Source organism: Grammomys surdaster, unplaced genomic scaffold (genome assembly GCF_004785775.1).
Source record: "Grammomys surdaster isolate TR1022 unplaced genomic scaffold, NIH_TR_1.0 185, whole genome shotgun sequence".
Taxonomy (NCBI): Eukaryota; Metazoa; Chordata; class Mammalia; order Rodentia; family Muridae; genus Grammomys; species Grammomys surdaster.
Window position 1 is genome coordinate 10,152,427 of NW_021604630.1, and position 26,366 is coordinate 10,178,792.

The 26,366-nt window shown below is 45.0% G+C and overlaps 2 protein-coding genes across 3 annotated transcripts in view; one reads left to right on the forward strand and one right to left on the reverse strand.

Annotated features, from left to right (window-relative positions):
• Positions 1–262: 262 nt before the first annotated feature.
• Positions 263–18,654, reverse strand: Dctn6 (dynactin subunit 6). Of its 2 annotated transcripts, XM_028768223.1 has the most exons (7): positions 18,556–18,654; positions 13,747–13,811; positions 6,455–6,560; positions 4,650–4,738; positions 3,359–3,406; positions 2,283–2,425; positions 266–732 (listed from the first exon to the last, which is right to left on the reverse strand). In XM_028768223.1, the coding sequence occupies exons 1-7, from the start codon at positions 18,576–18,578 to the stop codon at positions 634–636; spliced, it is 573 nt and encodes a 190-aa protein (XP_028624056.1). In that variant the 5' UTR covers positions 18,579–18,654; the 3' UTR covers positions 266–633. The 2 variants fall into 2 exon arrangements, with proteins under 2 accessions (XP_028624057.1, XP_028624056.1); XM_028768224.1 differs by lacking the exons at positions 13,747–13,811; positions 18,556–18,654 and adding an exon at positions 7,394–7,568 and having other exon boundaries at positions 263–732.
• Positions 18,655–24,309: 5,655 nt separating this feature from the next.
• Mboat4 (membrane bound O-acyltransferase domain containing 4) overlaps positions 24,310–26,366 on the forward strand; it is a 10,498-nt gene continuing 8,441 nt past the window's right edge. The window contains exon 1 of the mRNA XM_028768334.1: positions 24,310–24,486. Within this exon, the coding sequence (XP_028624167.1) occupies positions 24,368–24,486 (119 nt within the window). The 5' untranslated portion in view covers positions 24,310–24,367. The remainder of the gene's footprint in view (positions 24,487–26,366) is intronic.

Consider the following 26,366-nt stretch of genomic DNA (forward strand, 5'->3'; position numbering starts at 1 on the left):
ATCTCTCCAGACCCTCACCTCCATTTTTAAACAGCTATAAATACACAAGAGGGCCAGGTAAGAACTTCAGCTTTGAAGAGTCATGAATATTAATAATGAAAATTGAGGCAGCTATTTGGGAAGATTAATGCAAGCAGCCAAACTTTTTTTTTTTTTTTAAAGGATTTATTTATTTAATGTATATGAGTACACTGTAGCTGTGTTCAGACACACCAGAAGAGGGCATAGGATCCCATTACAGATGGTTGTGATCCACCATGTGGTTGCTGGGATTTGAACTCAGGACCTCTGGAAGAGCAGTCAGTGCTCTTAACCGCTGAGCCATCTCTCCAGCCCCGCAGCCAAACTTTTATTTAGTTATGTCATATGGTTACATTAGAATATAAACACATAATATGACATGTTATCATGGGTAGTCTTTTACAGAATAGATGCATGGCTAATATTTTGTAGAACAAAAGAAAAACTGGGTCTATACAGGACAGGGAAACAATACAGTCCATATAAATTATAGCGGTAGTTGCAGTGGGACCCACCTCTCTCCAGCTCAAGTTCCCAGTGTCAAGTCAGGATGATGCCAACACTCAGGCCCTTTGAGAGCTAGCAGAGGCGGGGCACCACCCCGACACCCTCTCAGTTCTTGACTGGAGTTGAGCTGCCTTTCATCGTCTTCTTCAGGTGGTGGTAATTGGGCAAGATCTTCATCAAGAAATCCAGCTGGAGTGTCTGTGGCTGAAAAGACGTGAAGACGGACAGACAGCAAGATCAGCAACACCAGGGGGACACATGAACTCAACATGACTTCCACTCACTTCCTTCTCTTTATCCATTTGCTGCCTTAGGTCTGTAATGGAATGCAGCAAGTCCGAGGACAAAGCCAGACAATTTTACATATAAAACACCCAGAAAAACACTCTCAAATTTCTGTTTAGATATTTAGCCTGGCTTCTAAGCATTAAGAGTGCTTCCTGCTCAGGGCAGTGGTGGCACACGCCTTTAATCCCAGCACTTGGGAGGCAGAGGCAGGCGGATTTCTGAGTTCAAGGCCAGCCTGGTCCACAGAGTGAGTTCCAGGACAGCCTGGGCTACACAGGAAACCCTGTTTCTAAAAACAAAAACAACCCCCCCCCAAAAAAAAAACAACAAAGAAAACCCCACTAAATTTCCCCTTTAGTCTGTGGAATACCATCTCATAATAATGATGCCAAGCCTACAAAAGAAGAGTAATCTCTGGGGGTGAGGAGACAGCTCACTGGGGTGCAGGGTTGCCTTAGCACCCAGGATACCCTAGGTTTGCTTTCCAGCACCACAAAAATGAAGCACAGTGGTGCCGTCAGTAATCTCAGCCCTAGGGAGTTGGATTTGGAAGGACAGAAGTTCAAGGTCACCCTTGGCTGTGAATTCCAGACCAGCAGGGACTACACTAAACTCTGAGAATGGAAAAGTGGAGTAATCTAGAAAGAACTGGTTTTAATTTATGAGTAAAAATCTGGTTAAGAAAGGTCAAGCATCAAATGTCTTGAAAATATTTTCCTTGAGGGGAGAGGAACAGGAAGCTTAAGAAATCTATACCGAGTGTGCCAAGACATGAGCTTTAAAGCCCCAGTGTGAATGCCGCCCGTCTAAGGGGGTCCAGCGCCCGAGCCTTTCATCTCCTAGTTAGCATTAGCCTCCGTTTGAGTTACTAGGAAGGGGTGATTCTCGTAAGCCTGATAAATACCCAAACATCCTTCCTTTCCTCATAAGCTGTGTATATAACTGAGTCACGGCACTTTCATAACCTACATTAGAAACTCATGGGACAGTTGGAGGGCTGGTCCTCATCTTCACGATGTACATTTGGAAGTGAGTCAGGGAATTAACATTTCGGTGTGACATTCAGTGGTGGCATGGGAAAAACAACTCTGGATCCTCCTCCATTATCAGCCTGTCAGTATCACACACACACACACACACACACACACACACACACACGCGCACATGCACACACACACGTGAACACACACAGAGGAAACATATATATACACATATATATGAATATATATATTTGAATATATGATTTTAATCTAAAGAATTGTGATTGAACTGAAAATAAATCCAAAATTTGGGGAGTATTTCCTGATGTTTTCTTCACTTGCTTTGGGGATGGAACGCAGGGCCTTGTATGGCAATCATACCGAGTCAGGTCCTTGGTCCCTAGTCATTTGCTGACCGCTGAGACAGTCATATGGAACTTTGAGAAGTTAGGGTCCTAGATGGACCCTTTTAGAGAGGTTTTGTACCTGTGGCCGTTCTGTCTGCACCCGCCGCAGGCAGTCTGCCCCGTAGATCACCGTGTTCTCAGGGATGGCTTCAAAGGTGTTCAGGCTGCAGCAAGCCCCGATGATGCAACCACTGGTCAGGATGACATTCCTGCCTACGTATGCTGCAGCGAAGACAGTTACAACTTAAGACATCAGGTGAGTACTGACACTTCTCACTGTGTTTATGCTTCCCCACTACAATTTAGGTATACAAACGCAAACGGGCCTTAAGAGACAGAGAGGAAAAGCCTCACAGTGAGTGCACAGACACAGGAGCAGGCAGTGTGGCATAGGGCAAGTCAGGGTAAGATGTCTGAGCGGGGAGTCAGTCTGCTCCCTTCAGAGATCAATGAGGTAGTGACCACAGAGTGCGAGCCACGTCTGACACTCAGAAATACAGGAAAGGAAGGCCAACAACAACGGTAACACCCAGTAATGAAAACTAAAAACTATTAAGCGAATTCACAGAAAGTATACTTTTGTTATTAAAAAAAAAAAAAAAAAAAAAAGCACCATTCCTCTCCTGTCAGTCAGGATCAGGAAAGACAAAGCAGTGTTCTAGCAGTGCTCTCTTCTAAGTGCAGGGGATTATCTCTGGGAGTTGGTTCCCAGCAGTGCTGGGACTTCCCCAAATGCCCTGCCTGGCTCTAATTTTGATAAGTAGATGACATTTGTCTCTGGCTAGGGTAAAGCAGTCCTGAAATTAAAGATAGCAACTCCTGGCAGAGCTGCCCCTGGCTCGTTCATTCTCCAAGACTGCCATCAGCTCCAGCACTGCCAACAGTTCAGCTGAAGTCCATCTCAGAGCTTTCCACGGAGCTCTGGTCCAGCCCAACGTAACCGTGCACGGTGTCCTTTTCACTTAATGCACTTAGCCACGTTATCAGATAACCACATAACTAGGTTAGCTTCCTCTCTGGCAAAGAATTAACCTGACAATGACTTTGGTCCAACCCCAGCACGCCACCTTGCTTGTCCTTAAGCGGTTTCCCTGGACACATGGAGGAGAAAGGAAGTACTCACTGTGAGGACAGAGCTCTCTGGACACAGCTTACCTTTTGACTCAATGACATTACTGTCTCCCATTTTCATGGCTTGGGAATCTGGAAGCCTGAGTTAAGTAAATCCTTTTTCCCACGCATACAGAATGTCCTCAGTGTACCGGACGAGGTGTGAGACGGACTCTGCCTGGCCAGGGGTCTCTGCTTACAAAGCTTTCCTTCTCAAGCACAAAGACCTCCACTCCTAAAGAAATGACCCCATGCCTTTAAATACACGATTACATTTACTGATTTGGTGCGCACGTGTGGGTATTTGTGCCTGTGCATACATGTGTCAGGTGTGTGTATGTGTTGGGATCAGAGGACAACTGAGGGAGTCAGTTCTCTCCTTCCCCCGTGTGGGACGGGGGGACTGAACTCACACAGTCGGCTTGCTGGCAGGTGCTGAGACACTTTGCCAGCTTCTGCATCAACTAAAGCTAGAATTAGCTTCTCAATGTCTAATGCCCTCAGCCAAGGTTACCTGTCAACAAGCTGCAGTCCTAGTAAAGGATTTTCAGAGAGCTGAAGGCGTGTGTGTGTGTGTGTGTATGTGTGCGTGTGTGTAAGTGGTATGTGTGTGGTGTATGTGTATATGTATATGGTGTGTTTGGTGTATGGTGTGTGTGTGGTGTGTATGTAGTGTGTGTGGTATGTGGTGTGTGTGTGTGTATGGTGTGTGTGTAGTATGTGTGTGTTGTGTGTGTGGTATATGTGTGTATTGTGTGTGTGTGGTATGTGTCTGTTGTGTGTGTGTATTTATCTTACCGAGTGACTTGCCACAACAGGAGGGCCTTCTTGATCCTGTGGTGATGGGAAGTAACTGCATGGCGGCCATGTGCTCTACACTACAGCCCCAGTCCCAGCAAGGACGACTCTCTCCAGTATTATCTCCCTCCCACTCCCAACTCCTCTTTCCTAGAAAGGATTTCTTTTTTAAAAAATTCTTTTAATGATTTATTTTTATTTCATGTACATTGGTGTTTTGCCTGCAAGTATATTTGTGTGAGGGTGTTAGAGCCCCTAAAACTGGAGTTGCAGACAGTTGTGAGCAACCATGTAGGTACTGGGAATTGAACCCGGGTCCTCTGAAGAGCAGCCAGTACTCTTCACTGCTGAGCCATCTCTCCACCCCCAAAAAAGATTTCCTAACATATAGCAATGAGTCTGTTTAAAGAGCTTGGTGGCCTTGTCTATATATTTTAACTCTATGAAACAGATAAGGTATGTCAGTGTCTATACAGGGAGAGGTCTAGGCACCAAGCACATCTGGAGGCGATCTGAGGCAGATTACTGCAAAGGATATGACAGCCGACTTCAAATACGTTGTTGGTGCCGATAATCATAGGTTTGGGCTCTGTGTCTTCACTGTCTGGGATGATGTTATCTGGATGGCTATAAAGAGAGGAGACAAATAAATCACCAAAGGCCAATGACACAGTAAGCAGCTGCCATCCCATTTCAGAATCTGAAGCAACTGTCTCAGTTTTCCCTGCACCAAGCTTAAAAGGCATGGCTACCCTAGTTCCTGAGCCAGGGGAATTACCTCTCTACCTCTCCCCTGTGCTGGGGAAGGCAGGCTAGGTTCTAAGCTGAACAGAACCATGGAAATGTAAGAAGTAAAGGAATAAAAACAACCTCAGAAGAGGTGTCACACCTTTAATCCCAGGAAGGCAGAAGAAGGCAGATGCCTGAGTTCAAGGCCAGCCTGGTCTACAAAGTGAGTTCCAGGACAGCCAGGGCTACAGAGAGATCCTGTCTCAGAGAGAGAGAAGGGGGGCAGAGAATGTATCAGAACCCCTAGAGCTGACATCACTGATGGGTGTGAGCCGCCCTATGTGTGTGAAGAGACCTGAAATCAAGTACTCCACAAGAATAGCAAGTGGTCCTAACTACTGAGCCATTTCTCTAGCTGTCCCTTATTTCTTAAATTCTAAGTTCAGAGGACGTCCCCCAGTGTAGGGGAATGCCAGGGCAGGAAGGGGGGAGTGGGTGGGTAGGTGGGGGAGCACCCTCATAGAGGCAGGGGGATGGGGGGGTGGGATAGGAGGTTTCCAGAGGGAGGACCTGGAGAGAGGATCACATTTGAAACATAAATAAAGAAAATATCCAATAAAAAAAAGTTCAGAGGACAGTTCTCTAGGACTGTAAACAACAACAACAACAAGTCCCAAAACAATATACTTTTAGCCTGCTAGAGAAGGATCAAAATCACGCCTAACTTGAAACTTATCCATACATAATAACCATTTACAACTGTGGAATGGAAACCGTTACTGTGAGTGATGGATACTTAGTGAAATATGTGGAAGAAAAAACTGTCCCCTACAGCAGAGCTTTATCTCTGCCAGCTGATCTCTGCTGATTCACAGGCTGCTGGGAATAACCTCACAACCAGGGCCCAGAGAAAGAGAATATTAATACTGGGGGAGTGCATTCACACCGTAAGAAATGCCCACACGTCCTGTGTGAGTGTCAGACAAAATCAGCCTTTTTATCACAGCTAAATATTTTCCCACACAAATTCCATACATTGTTGCTACAAATTAGGTAAAAGCTTAAACTTCTTGCCAAAATTTTATCTAGAAAACTTTATCTATGTTTTTGAAAATACCATGGGTATTGTAGCCCAGTGTACCAACACACACTGTCTAACAGTTTCTCAAACTGTTATCTTTAAAGTTTAAATCGCTACAAGGATCCCACACTTGTGAATATAATTCTGGGTGTGTCCCATGTGGAACACGGAAAAACAGACTTAAATTCACATGCAGTCAGCATAAGAAATCCAACCAAAGAAGTTTTCGGTATGGTAGGCACAACACAGGGATACTGGATGGGCTCAGGAAACCATTACAGGTTTGCTGATGCATCAAAGTGTCCCACTGGGAGACCACCAGACACAGGGCTGGTGTGTGTATGTGTCTGGTTTTCTCAGTGTTTTTCTGGTCTGGTTTCTGGGCCTCTCACGTACTTAATGCTAACCAGGCCTCAAACCCCCTTCTCTACGCTTTCCTGAGCTAAGCTGTAATAGGCTCCTGGGCAGCTGCCGCCGTTGGGAAATCTTCCCCGTGGCGTTCAGTTCAGAGCACCAGTGAGAGTCTTACTCACGCATTTATGATGAGGGCCTGCTCTTCTATTAGGTTTCCTTCACCGATAATTATTGGCCCGGCCTCTGCAATAATTCGTGCTTTAGGGTGGATCACCGTCCTAGGGCCTGTGAAGCAGAACAGGTGAGAAGAAATTATCAGTGTAGGCTGCACTTCCAGGAGGAGGGTAGGAGGTGACGGAGGTGGGTGAGGCTTCTGGGAGGAACATTTTCTAGGGTTGTGCCAGGCACCATGCTGAGTACCATACAGGTACTATCTCTGGGTGTTGTCAGCAGCAGTTAGAGCCAAATCTAGCCAAGGTAAGTGAAACGGCACACACGGCAGAGCAGACAGCTCAGCCTCCATCCAACCTCCTGTGACCTCAGTGTGTGGAGACAGTATGTGGTACTCGGGCAGAGATAACACTAATTCCTGTCCTTGCTTTCAGACAGGCCTGACACTCTGCTTATAACGGAGCGCTTCTATGTGATTAAGAGGAAACACCAGTGGACAGAAATCAGGAGACACAGAGTCCGCTTTCAGCCTCTCTGTTGTTATCTGAGTGTGTGTCACAACTGGAAGCAGGCAGGGCATGATATGGACAATTCAAGTACCCGAGGGGGAGGAGGCAAGAGGGGCCAGAGGTGGATGCTAGGCCGTCAGACTGAGGCTGGGAGAGCCGAGACATCTCAGTCTCAATCTGGGGGCACAAGGAGGATACCTTCTGAGAACTGGGTGCTCTGGAGGAAGTGGGCACACACACTATCTGCCACTGATAAGGAAACACCTTCCTCCACCCACACCCACCCACTCTTATCATAGTATTGCAGCTATTTTTTCCTTTCTGTTTTTGTTTTGCTTCTTAAAGAAGGCTCCCACTCTATGTTGAACTCTGCCCAGCTAGAGTGCTGGATTACTCAATGCTATTTTTATTTGGGTACAGTGATGAGAAGTAACTCACTCAGAAAGGAAGGTGGACGGAAGGATCGAGGGGCAGAGGTGTCACTTTCCAGGATTCTGTGGTATGAACTGTTAATCTGTGGTATAAACAGTCACTGTCTGCTTATAAAAGGCAAGAAGCAACACTCATGTTGAAGGGCAACAGATAAACGAACAGATGACGAGCCAAGAGTGCGGCTCAGTGGTGAGCATCCGTGCGTGCGTGTGCGTGTGCGTGTGCGTGTGCGTGTGCGTGTGCGTGTGCGTGTGCGTGTGCGTGTGCGTGTGTGTGTACAAGGCCCTGGGTGGGATTCCCAGCATCAAGATCTCTTACATGCATCCCCCCCCCCACACACACACACGCCAACACAGAACACAGGCTATTTCTGCCCCTTTGAATTTAGCTTGACAACTGGGATTACTTAGCGCACCAACTCCCACCCAAATCTATGAGATAGATACGCATAGCCGTAGTAAGTTAAACTGACTTATGTTTATATTCTTGACGGATCACATGTGCATACCCACCCAAGAACTATCTGGATTCTTGGATGAAAGACACACACACACACACACACACACACACACACACACAGAGTTAATTTTAATATGCCTTGTCTAGCTTAATGACTGGTCAGCTCTTATCCTTCCTGCTGCTAGCAAACACTCCCCTCCAGTACTCCTGAATTAACATCTTTTAAAATCTATATTTCATCTCTGCTACCCCAAACATAATTGGGGAAGTGGCCTGTGTGGCCGCTTTCCCTGATTCTCACGTTTGTGGGCCTTTAGGTCTTTCTTCTTCCCTGTCATGACGATCTCTCTCCTTCCTCTCTCCCAGTCCCTAGGCCACACAAATCTCAATGTCCTGCCTCAGTTTACCTTCCAAGCTTGGCCATTGGCTCTTCACTGACGGATCAAAAACCAATTGGGGACAAGGACCTTCAGCATTTGGACATGCAGATTCCCGATTTTGGGGGCCAGATTAATTTAAAACATTAGAACCAACCGCCAACAGATATGAAGCCTTCGTGGTGAGCAGAGCTTTGGCTGGGCTCCCAGTGCAGCTCATTCTGCAGAGGGAAGAACTGAGGGAACTGATAAAGAGGGTGGGGGCCCAGAACAGGACAAAGCACACAAGCTAGTATGTAACAGCATTAGGAGCCTTGATAATCCTGGCACCACAGGCTACTAATTAAAATCCTAAATAAAGTTTGCTATTCAGGACAGAAGACGGGGTTGCTGAGACCCCTGCGAACACTCTCGGTGACTCTGTGCTGTCTTCTTCTTCTGTGCATGCATGTATCTATATTATACATACATGCACACACTCATACAAATAGATTTAAATAAATAAACAATCATTACTAAAAATTAAAATAAAGCAAACACGAAGTAGTGGGGTCTGTCTGTGTGTCCTACTCCTTATGGGCTTGATTGTCTAAAGTGCAGGGAAAAGCTACTATAGACTAAACACTGGTACACCTGAGATCTGCAAACACCGGTACATACAAAATCAGTAAGAAGCTCGAAAATAAATAAAGCTTGGAGAAAAGCGTTCAGACACTTTATGGCTACAAAGCACCTCACATTACATTAGTACACTGTCATCTACCTCCCTCACTCCTCAGAGTGGCCACTTAGGCATTACAGTCTGCAGGTGCCCAACAATGCCATCACAAATCCCGGATTCTTCTGAGATAACAAGTTCTACATCATCCAGTGGTACAAGCCAATGGAGCCCTATAGCTCATACAATACAGATTTCTATTTTGTTTCAAATACTCAAAGGGCCATGGTCCAATTTAGGTCCTTTGTAATTAGAGCCCCAGCCTGGACTCAACCTCGTCTGGAAAGCCTGGACTCTGGTCTCTATCACATACAGGCTCTGTGTGTGCTTATGTTCTCTCAGGGCTGATTCCACATTGATAACAGAACTGGGTCCTTAACAACCTGCCTCACTGGATGCACATGTGGGTTACAAGAAACATTGTTTGAAAGGGAAGTCACAGGATCTGACCTGCAGTCCTTACAGTGACAAGACAGCCCAGCATGGAAAGCCACTGCTGCCAGGCTTAGTGAACTGAATTCTACCCCTGAGACCACACGCTGGAACCCACTCCTTAGGGCCCTCTGACCACACTCTTAGATGCACACAATAAACACAGGAAGACATTAAAAATGACAAGGTTACTGTGCCACGAGGAGCTACAAATTTCTAAGAACTGAGCAAAGTGGCTAGTTTAGGCTTGGGGACAGAACAGGGCCTGCTTTCTCCTCTCCTTGGGTACCATGGTAACAGCTTTTAACCACGGGAGAGACTTCTGATTGGTAAGGGATTAAGTAGGACATGGAGCTCATTGGGGCCATGACAGGCAGCAACAGATCTCTGGTCAGGGCTGGATAAGCAGCCAGAGGCACCAGGCCTCTGGCTGACCTTTAAGTTAGAGCTGTGACAAGCACAATTTGTGAGAAGCCACCTGAGGATGTATTCTGAAGACTACGGCCTGGCACTGGTGGCCTTTCTTTCTTTCTCTCTCTCTCTCTCTCTCTCTCTCTCTCTCTCTCTCTCTCTTTCTTTCTTTCTTTCTTTCTTTCTTTCCTTCTTTCTTTCACATTCCTCTAATGTGTACCTCTGAAAATAAATAAATAAATAAATAAATAAATAAATATTTTCTTTCAAAAATCCACGACACAGGGCTGAGACAGCTCAGCCAGGGTCCCCGGGGACACTTGCTGAGTTCTATAACGACACAAGTGGTGGATGCCTGAGTGACACCTGAGGTTGACCCTGGCCTTGATGTGCACAGATATACACACATACACACACACACCACCCTCTCATGCACAAAATATACCTTGGTATGGTGTATTTTGCAATCCCAACAATTAGGAAGCAAGGAGATCTGAAGTTCAAGGCCATTCTGGACTTCACAACCAGCTGGAGGCTAGCCTGAGCTACATGAGACTCTATCACAAAAAACAAAAAACAAAAACAAACAAACAAACAACCTCAAAAAACCCCAAACAAACCCAAAAACAAAAAACAAAACAAGCAAAACGAAACAAAGTTATTACATAACAAAATCAAATCAGAATGAGTGTTTTTTTGAGTCAGGGTCTTTCTATGTAACCCTGGCTGCCCTGAAACACCGTATGTGGACCAGGCTGGCCTCAAACTCAGAGATGCATCTGCCTCTGAGTCTCGGCTGCCCAGCGTCTGAACAGTTTAAGCGGATGTTTTATTGCTGCCATTCCAATCTGTTAATCATTAGTTACTAACAGGGAACTGGAGAAGAACTGGGTATAAGTGTCAAGGATACTCTCATGGAGTCAGCACACTGAGCAGCTTAGGTGAGGCCTTTGGTTTTGACACTACTGCCACCTGCTGGCATCCTGCCCCAACTGCATGCTGTGGCACAGGAGCGCTGAAAAAACAGAGAGGGAAACCAATCTGCTTTGAGTTGAAGATGAAAGCGAATGGGGGAGAGGGGGGCACAAGAAACTGCACAGCTCCTCGAGTAAGGCCAGCACACAGCACGTGACCGCTAAGAGTGCGGTGTGGAGAACAGGAAGAAGGCACAGCTGTCTGAAGCTTCACACTGCAGGCCTGGGACAGAGGGCTTGGCCGTCCCGGCAGCCTTAGCAGCAGCATGATGCTTACCAGACAGTCTCCTCCAGGTTTTCCTGGGTGCCACAAACACTTTTACCTAGAACGAGTCTGATTTAGAGTCATGTTTAAGGGTCTTGAAGTTAAACTGCTTTAAAAAAAAAAAAGTCCCTTTTCTCATTTAACTCCGCTGTGGACCTCCTTGGCGCGGCTCCTCCCGGCAGGGCAGTGTGTCTCCTTTCTTCCCGAGTGTGCTGAAAGGCTCTGGCTTATCTCCTTCTTTGGACAAATGTGTCTGGAGTCAGAGCGGCCTTAACTGGCCTATGAATTATTTTTCTAAGCGGCTGGCTGGCCTTCCAGAGCATAGCCAGAAGGGCATTCCTGCATCATGCCCCCTTTTCCCTCATTTGGTAAAGGGTACTCTTCACCTTTGCCACGGACAGCGATCTCTGCGTGCGTTTTCACATATCAATAAATAAACCCAAGTTCTTTTTTTAAAAAATTAAACCACTCCCTTGACCACTGCCTTGCTTTGCGTACTGAAAAAAAGATCCCAGCAGAGAGGCTTTGGGTCTGTCTGGGTAAGCTCAGCTGGGGAGAACAGTGCTGAAGTGGCAGTTTCCCACTGTGCCCACGCTGTTCCTCTTATGCCACAGGGGGCTGCCCTCACAAGCAGGTGGGCCAGGGCTCCGTGGGGCCTTCCTCACATGCCAGTCAGTTCTCATAAGGAAGATTTACAGAAAGTAGTTTGTAACAGTCTGATGGAAAACAAGTTTGATGCTACGAAAATTAGCAGGACTCTTAGTTCTGAGCACCTTCCAGTGGGGGTGTGCTTCTCCAGGGTTGTAAGCCAGAGTCCTCCTGGAAAGGGCTGGACTTCTTTGATCAATACCCCTCTGCAATAGCTTCTCTCTGTCACAGCCCTACCCACACGTCCCCATTCTGAGACAGTAGGATGTAGGCAGCCTTGACAGACACACATTTGGCTCACACTTCTAGTCAGTTTTCACTGATAGAACAAATAACTGAATTTCTAGAAAACCACAGATCCAATTTAAGGTTCCAATAACTTGAAACACAGCAAAACAAACAAACAAACAAACACCCCTACCCTCTTCAAACTAAAAAAGTGTAAAAGTTCTCACATGGAACACCCACACACACTTCTGTGGAGCACCCTACACACTTCTGTGGAGCACCACACACACTTCTGTTTACTGCTTCCGAACTCTCCCTGGAGCAGTTTATCAAGTGCCTACTGCCAACTGCATAGACAACAGAAAAGATTTACACCAATAGCTCCAGGAGTCTGAGCAAAACCAAAGAAAAGCTTGAGACAGAAAAGCAAGACCCGGTCGGAGAGCTGGAACCAGTGACTCGGCTCTGATTAAACTTTATAATAGTGCTTCTCAGGACGGTTTGAATCTGAGGTGTTATTTCAGAAAAATGAATAGCTGCCAAAAAGTGAAGATATTTTATGGTAAATACAACAGTGACAGAAATAATTATCTAAGCCCAAACTCTGGGGGGAAACCACTTATTTATATACACAGATAAAAAAAAACATTAGGTTTGAGGCTCGGAGAGATAAACACAACAATCATGTGATAAAAACTGAGAGACACAACACTGTGTAACCACATCCCTCTCCTGCAGCTTGTCATTGCTTTTAAAATGAAACTGTTTCTAAAATAAATGGATGCATGTTCAGTGCATGTCTGATGCCAAGCACCGTGGTATGTGTATAGGTAATACATACACACATATACTACTCACGAAGTCACTTTGTTGATAAACAGCAAATCATTCCAGCTTTTTTCCTTAAAGATTTTCTGTATCACTTCTGAGGGAGTAGGTAGCTGGTCAAATGCCAGATTGAAAGTGCATTTGGGGGCTGAGGAGATGTCTCAGTGATTGAGAACACTGGATGTTCTTCCACAGGTTCAATTCCCAGCACCCACACGGCTGCTCACCACTATCTATAACTCCAGTTACAGGGAAGCTGGTAACCCTCCTGAGCACTCAGTGAGCACTGTGCACATATGAAACACATATATACATACATGTAGAAAAACACCCATACACGTAAGATAATAATAAGAAACTGTTGGTGCGGGGACAGAAGTGCTGCTGCGTCTGTGCGGGTGACAGGCAGCTGCGGCTAAGGACGAGCGCTCATCAGTTAATCCTGCAGGGGTGCAGTGTCCAGGAAAACACAGCTTACAAAAAGGACTGGGTAGCAGCTGTGGCACTGGGGACTCAGCCATGCTTGTAAGTTACCCGCCGTGTGCTGGGCTGGTTTGGTCTTGGTACATTCCTACTCTGCCTGTGATGCGGCTGCTAACCACCATCCAGTATCACTCTCCTCTTCTTGCTGTGGAACCCTGACTTCACAGACTTCCAGTGTAGCCGCTCCAGCATCAGTGAGTGGCCTGGTTATGACACACATGGGAGAGTGGTTGTGTGCAATGTTCAGGAAAGCTCTTTAAAACAAGCTAACTCAAGCCGGGCGGTGGTGGCGCACACCTTTAATCCCAGGAGGCAGAGGCAAGTAAATCTCTGAGTTTGAGGCCAGCCTGGTCTACAGAGTTAGTTCCAGGACAGCCCGGGCTACACAGAGAAACCCTGTCTCGAAAAACAAACAAACAACAACAAAAGCAATAAAGACTATAAGCCTCAGTGACACAGACAACAGGACTTAAAGGTGGAGCACTAAAATCAGTTCCCCAGCATTAGATCTTGAGAAACATTAATAATTATCTTACCTATGGTTACGTCTCCTCTGATTTCACTTTCCACACACACTACCGCTCCGGGAGCAATCTTCACGCTGTAGGAAGACAAAGAATATTCATCCTGAGTAAGATTTAAAGTATGGATGGTGGGCAAGAGGGCTCCATGGATAAAGTCCTACTGTGTAAGCCTCGTGACCCAAGTTAGAGTCTTGGAACCCATGTTAATAAAATTAAAATTTTAAATGGAAGGTATGTTGGGGCCAGCAACGTGGCTCAGTGGGGTAAGGAGCCGATTAAGGCACTTGCAGCCAAGTCTGCCACCTGAGTCCAATCCCTGGGTCTCACATGGTGGAAGGAGAGAACCAGTAAGCCATCCTCGGACACCACACACACACTACTGCATGTGTGTACTCCCATACATATGAACACATGCAATCAGCCAATCAATCAATAATTAAATGTGAGTGGATTACTTTTCTGTTGTGGAAAAAAAAAAACCACTTTAACCAGAGTAATTTGTGGAAGACAAAACTGTATTGTGGCTTAAGATTCCAGAGGGATGAGACTCCTTCACTGCGGTGAGCCAGGCAGCAGGTGGCAGCAAAACAGGAAGCTGAGACACCCAAGCCTGAAACACGCATGCATGTGCAAGCAAGAACACAGGAACACGCACTCTTGAGTGCGAGTGCACTGCTACACTCGTGTACGAACACACACACACACACAGATCGTATACATGCAAGCAATTGGAAATGTTAGAGAGCCTTTGAACTCTGAAAGCCCTCCAGTGACACACTTCCTCCTACAAGGAGGTGACACATAATATTTCCTAAACCTTTCTAAACAGCACCGTCAACTGGAGACCAAGTACTTCAAACACACGAGCCTATAGGAGACAGTGTCATTCAAACCACCAAAAAAATATAATAAAAAATGTTTTTAATAAAGCTAGGTTGACGCTGTGGTTAAGAAAAAGGTTTAAGAAATTCATGGAAAAATAGCGAGTGAGTGATAAGAATGTTTAATATATTATGGGCTTCTTAAGTGGCACAGTCTGTTAGGTCAAAATCACATATACTTTTAAATGCGTAAGAAAACAGCTTTGGATCTTTTCTTTGAATCTAATACCAGCATTGTGTCTAAACAGCAAGAAGCTAAAATCCCCCAGATGTCCATCAGTAGGGGATTGGTTAAGAAGTTATGGTATAGACTAATATACAGTTGTCAAAAAGAACAATTCTTTATACAAAGATTCTGACTTGGTAGTACACATCTGTAATCCCAGCAGAGGAGAGAACAAGGCAGGAGGATTGTGAATTCAAAGCCAGCCTGAACTCCACAGTAGAAGAAAAGAAGGGAGAAAGGAAGTGAAGGAGGGAAGGAAGAAAAACCATTGAAAGACATTTTGGAAACAGGTTTGTGGCTGTTCTTTACTGTCTCTGGGATGGCAGACAGGAACTGATACAGGCTGCCAGCATGGAGGCATACTGTTAATAATCCTGATGACCATAAACTTGGGAAGGGAAGGGAGACATAGCCATCAGCTTCACTGGAACAGTGTAAAAAATGCAGCTGAAGAGCCTGTGGTAGTCAGAAGTAACTGAGAGTATTCGTATGAAGTACATGGAAAGGGCCTAAAGAAGGATCTCTGATTATCACACAAGCAGAGGTCTCTTCAATATGTCCCCATCATCTATGCTCCAAATGTTCCATAACAATTAAAAACAGCACTGAAAATATTACTTCTTAAAACTGCATCAATTTCCCTACTGATATGAAGAACTGAAAGAAGATATATGAATTTTCTAACACAAATTTCACTGAACATATTCTTAAAGATTAAAGATAAAAATGTCAGCCAGGAATGGTAGGGTACATCTGTAATCCCAGCTGGGGCAGGAGGATTGCCATGAACTTGAAGCCAACCTGAGCTACATACCAAGACACTGTTTCAAGAAAATGAACAACGGCTAAGCATGGTAGTGTGCCTGTGTGATCCCAGCACTGGGAGGCAGAGGCAGGTAGATTGCTGAGTTCAAGGCCAGCCTGATCTATAAAATGTGCCAGGCCAGGCCAGCCAGGTTCTACAGAACAGACATAAAAGGAAGAAGGCAGAGGCAACAGTTCCAGGCCCTTCCTTTCTTTCTTTCTTTCTTTCTTTCTTTCTTTCTTTCTTTCTTTCTTTCTTTCTCTCTCTCTCTCTCTCTCTCTCTCTCTCTCTCTTTCTTTCCATCCATCTATCTTTCTTTCTTTCTTTCTTTCTTTCTTTCTTTCTTTCTCTCTTTTTGTCAGTTGAATGGCTTTATTTGAAGACTGAATCATTTTTGAGAGTTGTATTGGTATGGGTGGGGTATGGTAGGTATAAGGTATACACACATGTGTGTATGATTGTGCATGTCTATGTGTGTGGATAAAGAGGTCAGAAGAAATGTCAAGTTCCAGACCTTTCTTTAAAGACAACAGTGACTTTAGATTATACCCCATATTTCCACCATTTTGTGAGACACCAACTTATCATAAGGAGTAAACACAAAATCCTAGCTGCAATCCTTCTGGGTTACCACAAGTCCTGACAAGAGTCACCCTGCTAAGATCATCAAAACATGTAACTACCCTACAGAGTATGAAAAGAAACCCCGGTATTCTAACTGTTCTGTGTTGCTTTCTGTTGCTGTGATAAAGACAATGGCCAAATGCAGTGTGGGGAGGAGAAGGTTTATTTGGCTTACACTTCCTGGTCACCATCCATCCAGGGAACTCAGGGCAGGAACCATGATGGTCAACAGCTTACTGGCCCACTTGCTAAGTAGCTTTCTTAAATGGTCCAAGCCTACCTGACAGGAGATGGTTGTGTCCACAGGCCTACCTGACAGGAGATGGTTGTACCCACAGGCCTACCTGACAGGAGATGGTTGTGTCTACAGGCCTACCTGAGGTTCCCTCTTCCCAGAGGACTCTAAGTTGTTTCAAGCTGACAGTAAGGACTCATCAGGACACTAACTCTAGAATTTTTATAGATGATCAAATGGAAATGCATACCAGAAAGTTCTTAGAGCCAAGTCACTATTCTGACACCAGTGTTCTCGATTCTGAGCTGAAAGTTGCCCAGAAACACCCTGTCTCTCTAGATCTTTGTCCTGTGATAACTGAATGCTTCTCTTCGGATCCTCTAGCATTATTTATTTATTATTTGGTTTGGGTTTGTTATTGTTTTGTTTTGAGACAGAGTCTCTCTATGTAGCCCTGGCTGCACAGGAACTCACTATGTAGACCACGCCGACCTCGAACTCAGATTTGTAAATCCACCTGCCTCTGTCTCCTGAGTGCTGGGATTAAAGGTGTGTGCCGGCATACCTGGCTCACCGCTTTTTAAAGTGTCATATGTTACATGCTTTTCACTTAAAAGTGGTTTCGGTGTTAAAATATAGCACTGTTTAAAGATCTGGTCAAATAAGCTAGTCTTTACAACCAACTCCCCCTACCAGGCTTCACTATGTAAGGTGTAGACCAGGCTGGCTTCAAATGCAGAGATCTTGTCTCTGCCTCCCAAGAGCTGGGATTAAAGTCATTCGACACCATGCCTATTTTCTATAAGCCATTCTCACTTCACCTCTAACTTCCTGTCATTCCTTGCATCCTTCAAGCTTCCCATGAAGCAAGCGTTCTGTAGCACCTAAGAGTCTGAGAGGCTAAGGAGAGAAGCGATTCCAAAATGTGCCCTAAAGAGAAACCCCAGGAACTGTTTCTGTCGATCAACACATTTCTCAGGGAGGCAGAACATGAGGATTAATACATTTACTACTAGATCAACTGGTTTTAGTGGTAAACACAGTTGGTTACCAACGTCTCCCCTGGTCCCACTGTATCTACTGGTGGCGGGACACACTAGGTACTCAGGTAGCTGGGAGGCAGGGGATTCAGATCTAGCAAATGATAAGGTGAAGGCTGTATTTGTATGCTGTAGTGCGAGAGATGCTTAAGGCAGATCTGTTTCTCTTTAGCTTATGAAAAAGGTGACAGATCGCCAGTGGCAACAGAAGAAAAGCCCATATTTTAATTTATGGCACTGGATACAACATGGGTTTTGGAAACTTAGCAGGAGAGTTGGTGAGATGGCTCAGAAATGAAAAGCGCTTCAGTTAAAAGCAACTGCTGCTCTTCCAGAGGACCAGAGTTCAGGTCTCAACGTCCATGTCAGGTGGCTCACAACCTCCTAATAACTCCTGCTCCCGGGGGATCCACGCCCTCTTCTGGCTTTAGAGACATCTGCACTCACCTGGACGCATATCATATCACACACACATACACACATACACATACACACACACACACACACACACACACACACACACACACACACACCACACACGGCTCAAGACACTAATCTCAGGACAAAGGAGGCAGAGGCAAATGAATCCCTATTCTTTTCTGTTATCCATGGAGTCTCTTCCCACCAACAGTTCCCATTGGAGAAGACTGACAGAAAAAGCCGTAGTCGCTGGCCCTGGGCTCTCAGGCACTAGACAGAAGGATGACAGCTTCAATGACTTCTTCCAGGCCTCCCTCTTACTGACCAGAGGCAGGGCCGACGGTGCAGCCACCGCTGGGCGGCGTCTCGCCCGCACAACCTCCCGCAGCCTCCCTTGAGTCTCCCCGCAGCCCTAATGGAGTCTGCGCAGACGTGCTGGGATGGGTGGGGGTCACGGAACAAACCCTCCCCGCCCACTCCCGGCGGACGCCAGGTATGGGATTATAGATCCATCCACCTATACACTGTCTCAGTGCACCCACACTACGACCAGAAACAGGTTCCGCCCCTGCGGAAGTGTTAACACGCACCTCTTTTGAGTCTTCTCCGCCATCGTCAAGCCCGGGTCTCAGGAATTTCGCTGAGATCGACCTTGCAGCCTGGCTAGAGCGATGATCTCTCCATTCGATTGCAGAGCCTGGCGAGGGCGGGAGGGGCGGGGCCTGAAGAGACCGGCTGCTTTGCAGGCTCGCGCTTGCGTACTGCGGATGACTTGCTTTTCCGGGGTACGCTTGGCTTGCCTCCCTCCTATGGATGCAGTTCACCTGCAGATCCTGCGGGCCTGCCTCCTGGGAAATCCTTTTTCCCACTTGGCAGTGTTTACTCCACCAAGTCTACCCTAACCCCAGCAGCCCTGACTCTTATCGTTAGCTTGCTCTACGTTTAACTTCTAGAATCACCTTCCTCCCCAAACCTTATCCATGGCTTTTCTTGTCAGAATCTCTTTTGAACATCAAATCCAGTTTTTAAACTCATTACAAGTGTGTGTGTGTGTGTGTGTGTGTGTGTGTGTGTGTGTGTGTGTGTGTGTACTTGGCTCTTCTGAAGCGTTGTCATCTCACGCTATTACACTTTGAAGAAATCAAGCTGACTTTCCACCTCCCGACTCCTGCTACGCCCCGCACACCCACTCCCCACCCCTGTCGCCGCCGCCCCGCTGCTGCGCATTCTTCTAATCCTTTAAGTCCCAGATGGTATAGTTAGGATTCATTCTGAGAAGCAGAACCAGCAGGAGATATGAATCATGAGGGTTTTGTTAGGAATTAGTTTGTTAGGGATCTGTTGTGCAAGTTCAAAATCCTTAGATCAAGCGGGGGACTTTTCATTTGGAAGTCCAAGCTGCTGCCCATAGGTGGAATTTCTTCTTTTCCGGGGAAGTTTCGGTGCTGCCCTGAAAACTTTAAACTGATTGAATCTGGCCCACCCCAGGTTATCTGGGAGAATCTGTTTCTTAATTAGGTAATGGACTTTAAATACACCAAGAAATATCTTAATGGGTGTGTGTGTGCGGGGGGGGGGGTGTTGGTCAGTTGGTACAGTACTTGCTTAGCATACATGAAGTCCTGAGTTCACAGGAGAGTCACAAGAAACTGGCTATGGCCGAGCACATCCATAAACCCAGCCCAGAGAGGATCACAAGTCCTTTGGTTATTCAGAGTTATGATTCCTGCCATTTTCCTGATTTTTATAGTGGTATTTCCTGTCTTGTTTAACAGTTTTTCTAGTGTGGTTTACTCTTTTTTGTGGTCTCTCAGAGGGACTTGTTTCTCTCTTCCATCTGAAAGATTCCTTCAGGTCTTTTGTAGAGCTGGCTTAGTGGTCAGTCATGAGTTCTTTTAGTCTGTTTGTGTGTGTGTTGGGGGGGGGTATTTTTCCTTTAGCTCTGACAGGTAACTTCAGTGGATGCAGTATTCTTGGCTATCAGTTGTTAGCTTTCAGAATTTGAGATAAATCATTATGAGCCCTTTTGACTTCTAAAGTTTCAGTTGAACAACCCACCGTCATTCTGAGGGACCCGCCTGTCCGTATGATGTGGCTTCTCTCTTGCCACTTGCAATACACTTCCTTTTTTGGTCCTCTATGATAGTGTTTTAACTACAGTATGACAGGAAAGGTTCTTTTCTGGTCTGCCTGTCTAGTGCTTCCTGTATCTGCTTTCTCTGTCTCCCTAAAACTGTGGGGACATTTCCTGTCGCAGGTCTTTTGGAACTGTTTTCTATTCCTTTAGGATAAGATTCTTCACCTTGTATGTCTGTAACCTATAGAGTTTGTCTTAGACTATCGAGTAGAGCATGGAATTCCCATTCATACTTTTTTCCTTCTTTTCTTCTTCTTTTTAAAAAGATTTATTTACTTATTTTATGTATGTGAGTAAACTGTTGCTCTCTTTAGACACACCAGAAGAGTGCACCTGATCCCATTACAGATGGTTGTGAGGCACTATGTGGTTGCTGGAAGAGCTGTCAGTGCTCTTAACCGCTGAGACATCTCTTCACTGTTGTCCTTGCTGAATTATTCCAGTTCCTGCAGGTGTCTGTAAGATCAAATGCTCTGTCCTCTCCTTGGTCTGTCCTATTGCTGAGGTTTCCCATGGGACTATTTGTGTTGGTGTTTTTGTTGTTTTGAGACAGGGTCTCATTATTCAGCCCTGGCTATCCTTGAACTGGCAGTGTAGACCAGGCTGGCCTTGAACTCACAGAGATCCTCCTGCCTTTGCTTCTCCAGTGTTGAGATTAAAGGCCCAGCCTTTTACAGTTTGTTTTTTTTACTTTGAGTAAGTTACTTTTTTTTTTTTTAACTGAGATAAAACATCATGACCAAACACAACTTTAGGAAGAAAAAGGTTATTTTGGTTTATGGATCTAGAAAAATAAGAGTCCATGTCTCAGAACTGATGCAGGGCAGTAGTTGGCGGACACGCTGGCAGGAATAGGAAGTTGAGAGCTCACAACTGGAACCACAAGCACAGAACAGAAAAAGCAAACGGAAAGTGGCAAAGCCTACCTTCAGTGACATCTTCCTCCATTAAGGTCACACCTCCTACGCCTCCTCTAACACCACCACCAAATTCGGAACAAGTGTTCAAATACCCGAGACTATAGAGGTGACTTTTCATTCAAACCACCGCAGACTTACTATGTTTTTCACTTCTAGCATCTCAGAGTGGTTTTTCTGCAGTATTTCTGTCTCTTTATTGGCTCCTTCTTTCATATCTGGTAGTATCCCCGTGTCTGTGCCTTTGAACATGCTTGCTTGCAATGCTTAGTTTGAGTTCTTTGGCTGGGTTTCAGCTTGCTCACTCTCACTAAATGCTGTTGCTAGAGGGTTAGCACCTTTTAGAGAAGTTTTGTTGTCTTAACTGTTTCATACTACATCACTGTGTTGGGATTTGTATATCTGATGCTATATTTTTTATTGCTTGGTTTATTATCTTTTAACTTTACTGGTTGTATCCCATTATCATTTTTTATTATGTATACAGGTGCCTTGCATGCATGTAAGTGTATGCACCATGTGATCTCGGAGGCCAGAAGGTTTCAGTTCCCCCTAGAACTGGAATTTTAGACAGTTGCGAGCCACCAGGTGGATGCAGAGACTTGAACCTGGCTCCTTTGGAAGAGCATCCAGAGCTCTTAACCATTGAGCAATCTTGCCAGACCCTTGGTTTGTTTGTTTTTAATCAGCTCTATTCATGTATTTTACGTTTTTATGTGTATGGATATTTTTTGCCTGCATGTATACTACGTGCCTATGTGAGCCCAGAGAGGCCAGAAGAAGGTGTCCAATTCTAGGAGCTGAGTTATAGGTGGTTGTGAAATGCCATATGGGTGCTGGGAATTGAACTTAGGTCATCTGGAAAGTGTTCTTAATCACGGAGACAACTCTTTAGCCCCAGCTCTGGGTTTTCAATTGACATACTTGCAGGGCTCAAGTAGGACCTGGGTCTGGTAGGGTTGAGTACATAGCTTAGAAAATAATTTCCCAGTCTAGGGGCTCAGGATGCCTGCTGTGAGCTCTGTATTATTCCCTGAGAGGGATATTAACCAGGAAAACAACCACAGCCGCTAGGTAGCATCACTATGCAGCTAGGGTAGCATACTAGAGAGTTAACAATGTGTGACCCGTTTCATTCCAATAACTGTTGGAGGTGAAACACTAAGGAGAGTTTCATGCTTATTTGGATTTTATTTAATCAGATCTGGCGTGGGAGGGAAACAGAGTAAGGGAGGATGAGAATTATGTTTTAGAATGACTTTGAAAAGAAAAAAAAATGAAGTGGATATAGTATTTGGGAGAGGAAATGAAGACACTGTCAGGCTGCACAGATTTCAGGGATAATTAATGCTGTGAAAGGTTATAATGAAGGAGCAAAAGGAGGGGCCTGGAGAGATGGCTCAGCGGTTAAGAGCACTGACTGTTCTTCCAGAGGTCCTGAGTTCAGTTCCCAGCAACCACTTGGTAGTTCACAACCATCTGTAATGGAACCCAGTGCTCTCCTCTGGTGTGTCTGCACAGACCAACAGTGTACTCATATACATAAAATAGACAAATTAATTTTTAAAAAAATAAAGTAAGAGGAGGAGGAGGTAAGAATGAAAGAAGACACAGGAAGAAGAGGGGGTATATGAGATATGGCTGAAGAGTAAAGAATGTGTTATAGGCAGTGGAGAGTGGTTAAGACAGATTCCTGCTCTTCTAGAGGTCCTGTCTGCGACAGATGGCTCACAGATGCTTGTAACTCCAGCTCCAGGGGAACTGATATGGTCTTCTGGCCTCCATGGGTGCCACACACACAGAGACACACACACTCACACACACACACACACACTCACACACACAAGTCTTTGAAAAATGAATATGTTGTAGCAAATTCCATGGAGAAACATTAGCAACAGCCCTAAGACCTAACTGAGCAAAATACAAAAAGAGCAAAGACATCATGAGACATATACGCCGTGATGCAAACGAAGTAATGGAAAACGAGAGATAAGAAGATATTTGCAGAGTCAGTTGCTGGCCCAGCTCTGCTGAGTTAAAGGAAGGTCTCAGATCCCTCCGACTCTAGCATGTCTTATGTGGCATTCTATCGGGGCTGAATAATAGAAATTTTGTTCATAATTTTAGAAGCTGGGAAGCTTGAGATCAGGGTATTATAAGTTCTATGGTGAGATCTAATTCCTCACAGACGGGGCCTGTCACTGCAGTCTCATGGAGTGGAAACACATCCTAGTAAGCCCTTCGGTAAGACACTAATCACATACAAGAGGACAGAGTGTTCCTCATTGAATTTCCAATACCATCACCTTGAGGATTAAGCTTCAAGGAGGGACACAGATATCCAGTACATGGCATCCTGTAATAAAATGCATGCCACCCTTCTATTCTGATTGGTCTTTTCTTCATAAGTCCTCATTAAGCTGAATGTATTTATTGTACCGTCTCCCCCAGAACTGAGATCTGTAAGACTCCGGAGGCGTTTCATTTTTTTCTTCAGCACCAGAGTGCCTAGTGCAGGGTCAGTAGTTCCCTCCTCAAGTGTATTGAGCCCCAGCTGGGTAAGGACCCCCTTGCAATGTCCAGGCTAAGCAGACATGTCTCTGCTAGCTGAGAGATGGCTTCTCACTCTTGTCTTGCTTTAAGGAAGTCTTTTCTACGTTACCCATCCCTCAAAGAAAAGATTTTATAAAAATGTTTCTTCTCACATTCCCATGTTCTCTAAACCTTAACTTTAATAAATGTTTCTTGAATACAAAGTACATTTGTATCCCTGGTTTGTGCTGGAGATGTTGTAATAAATGAAACAGGGTCCTGCCCCTTGTAGAGCTCTCGCTTTGCTTATAAAGTGTAGAAAATAAACTAATCCAGCAGTAGGTTTGTGATTCGGGAGGGGTGATGCTGCTCTGAAAAGTCACTCTAAGAGAGGTAGCTGAGAAGAAGAGTCTTATTTTATTGTCTTGTGGCTCTGCCTTCCTTTGGTCCTAAACCTTTCTGTCCACAACCATTGATTTTTCTCATGAACTTAGTGAAGAAAATATAGGAGAGTGTAATGGCCGGAAAGGCAGATAATATATTACGCTGCCTGCAAGGTACGGCCTCTGAGAGGGACTTTTCAGTAAACACTGCCAGGGGAGAGAACACCTGCATGCTTTGGTTTCCATGGCTCCGCCCCTTCGTTGGAAAGCCAACCTTTACATTGCTTATCTCCAGCGCTTCCATTCTGTTTTGTCCCGCACGTCTTTCTACACCACATAAAAAGGCCACGGAGAGAGCCCGGTTGTGACTTCCCTTGCGCAAGGGCACCGGTTAGGAACTCTAGGAAGGACAGTGCGTTCCGGGTTCGCGATGGATTGGCTCCAGCTCTTCTTTCTCCATCCTGTATCGCTCTATCAAGGGGCCGCTTTCCCCTTTGCGCTTCTGTTTAATTATCTCTGCATCACGGAATCCTTCTCCACCCGGGCCAGGTAGGCTGGATGGCTAATTCTGCCTTTCCATCTAGGGCTACAGTAATAGCGTGGGACGCAGAGTGGTCTGAACATGAGGTCACACATTAACTACCCTCCATTTGTAATGCGTGCATGTGTGAGCTTATGACCCCTCCAACCATGATTGACTTCTTGATAATGGTTGTCAGTGGTTCTTGACTTTCCCAGTGCTGTGACCCTTTAATACAGTTCCTCATGTTATGGTGATTCCCAACCATAAAATTATCTTTTGTTCCTACTTCCTAACTTTAATCTTGCTACTGTTATGATTTGTGGTGTAAATATCTGATGTGTAGGAAATTGATATTTGACCCCCAAGGGGGTCCTGACCCACAGGTTGAGAACCACTAGATTAGCATAAAACAACTCCAAAATGAATTTCATGTTTGCACTGAGATGATGCCAGAGTCCTGAAAGGTATACTTCTGTACTGACCACACCTTCTGCTCTGTCTCCAGCAGTCTTACTTTTATAGAATTTTGCTTACCATAAAATTAAACTGTATAGAAAGTCTTGCTTGTGTGTTACATCTCTAACCGAGTGTAAGTTTTTAAAAGATGTCTTTGTTTCTTTGCTTGTTTTGTTTTTTGAGAAATAACTCAAAGCAAATCTTGGTAGGTCATACCTCATTTGGTCTAAAATCATTGCCACTAAAGATCTGATAATTGTGTTCTATGTTTTCTTTGTGAATACATTAGAAGCAGACTCTGTTTTGAAGAGGCTTTAGTGGAAGATGCTTCTGAAAAGTCAACAGGCTTGCCCAAAGCCACCTCCTAACTTTTCTTATTTAGGAAGCTAAGAGTTTTATTTAGTTAAGCTGTGTGTGTGTGCGTGTGTGTCCACATATGTGTGGTGTTCAGGTGTACATGTGTATGTGTGTATGTTCGTCCACATGTGTGTGAGGTCCAGGACTGAAACCAGAGCTTTTTACATGTTGAAATATACACTCTACTGCTAAGCACCTTCTCTTAGACCCAGTGGCTCTTCTTAAGTAAAATCTAACTGTATCTGATATTTACAATTACTGGGTTTGACTAAATTAGAATATATTATACAGTGTTGACAGTTGGTAGGTGGCCCTTATCTTGTTTCTTGGAGAGGGCCATAGGGAGACAGGTATTTATTCTGCTTGGTTTGGTTTGGTTTTTTTTTTTTTTTTTTTTTTTGAGACAGGGTTTCTCTGTGTAGTTCTGACTGTCCTGGAACTTGCTCTGTGGATCAGGCTGGTCTTGAACTCAGAGATCTGCCTCCCAAGTTCTGGGATTAAAGGCATGTACCACGACCACCTGGCTTTAGGGGAACAGTTATAAAGAAGCTTTCTACATAGGAAGATTAAAGCATAAGGGCTAGCTTCCATGCAGCTACTCTAGGGCTGAGATAGCTCACTTATCCTGAGAAGGATTCTTTGCTGTTGTTTGTTTTTTAAATATTTATTTATTTTATGTATGTGTCTGAATGTGTGCATATGTACCATGTGTGTATAAGAGCTGATGAAAGTCAGAAGAGAGCATCAGATTATCTGAAAGTGGAGTTGCAGATGGCGGTTGTACTCCCAACACGGTTGCTTAGAGTCGAACCTGGACTCTACAAGAGCAATAAGTGCTCTTAGCCACTGGGCCATTTCTCCAGCCCCAAGACTGTTGAGTCTTAATTCTCACATACACCACACATGTAGACACAGACATAGACACACACACAAAACTCCATTAAATAAAAATCTTGGTTTCTGAGATAAGAAAAGTTAGGAGGTGGCTTTGGGCAACAGCCTGTTGACTTTTCAGAAGGATCTCCCACTAAGGCCTCTTCAGAGCAGGGTCTGCTTCTAACATGCTGAACTGTGTGTGTGTGAATAGCTTCCT

What these genes read in the sequence shown, in the direction of transcription:
- Dctn6 (XM_028768223.1), bottom strand. Translation starts at nt 18,578, where the DNA reads ATGGCGGAGAAGACTCAAAAGAG. An exon ending in CAGGCCCTCATCATAAATGC is followed by an intron (nt 4,739 to 6,454) that starts GTGAGTAAGACT and finishes CTCTCTTTATAG; the next exon opens with CCATCCAGATAACATCATCC. An exon ending in TAATGTCATTGAGTCAAAAG is followed by an intron (nt 2,426 to 3,358) that starts GTAAGCTGTGTC and finishes TCTTCGCTGCAG; the next exon opens with CATACGTAGGCAGGAATGTC.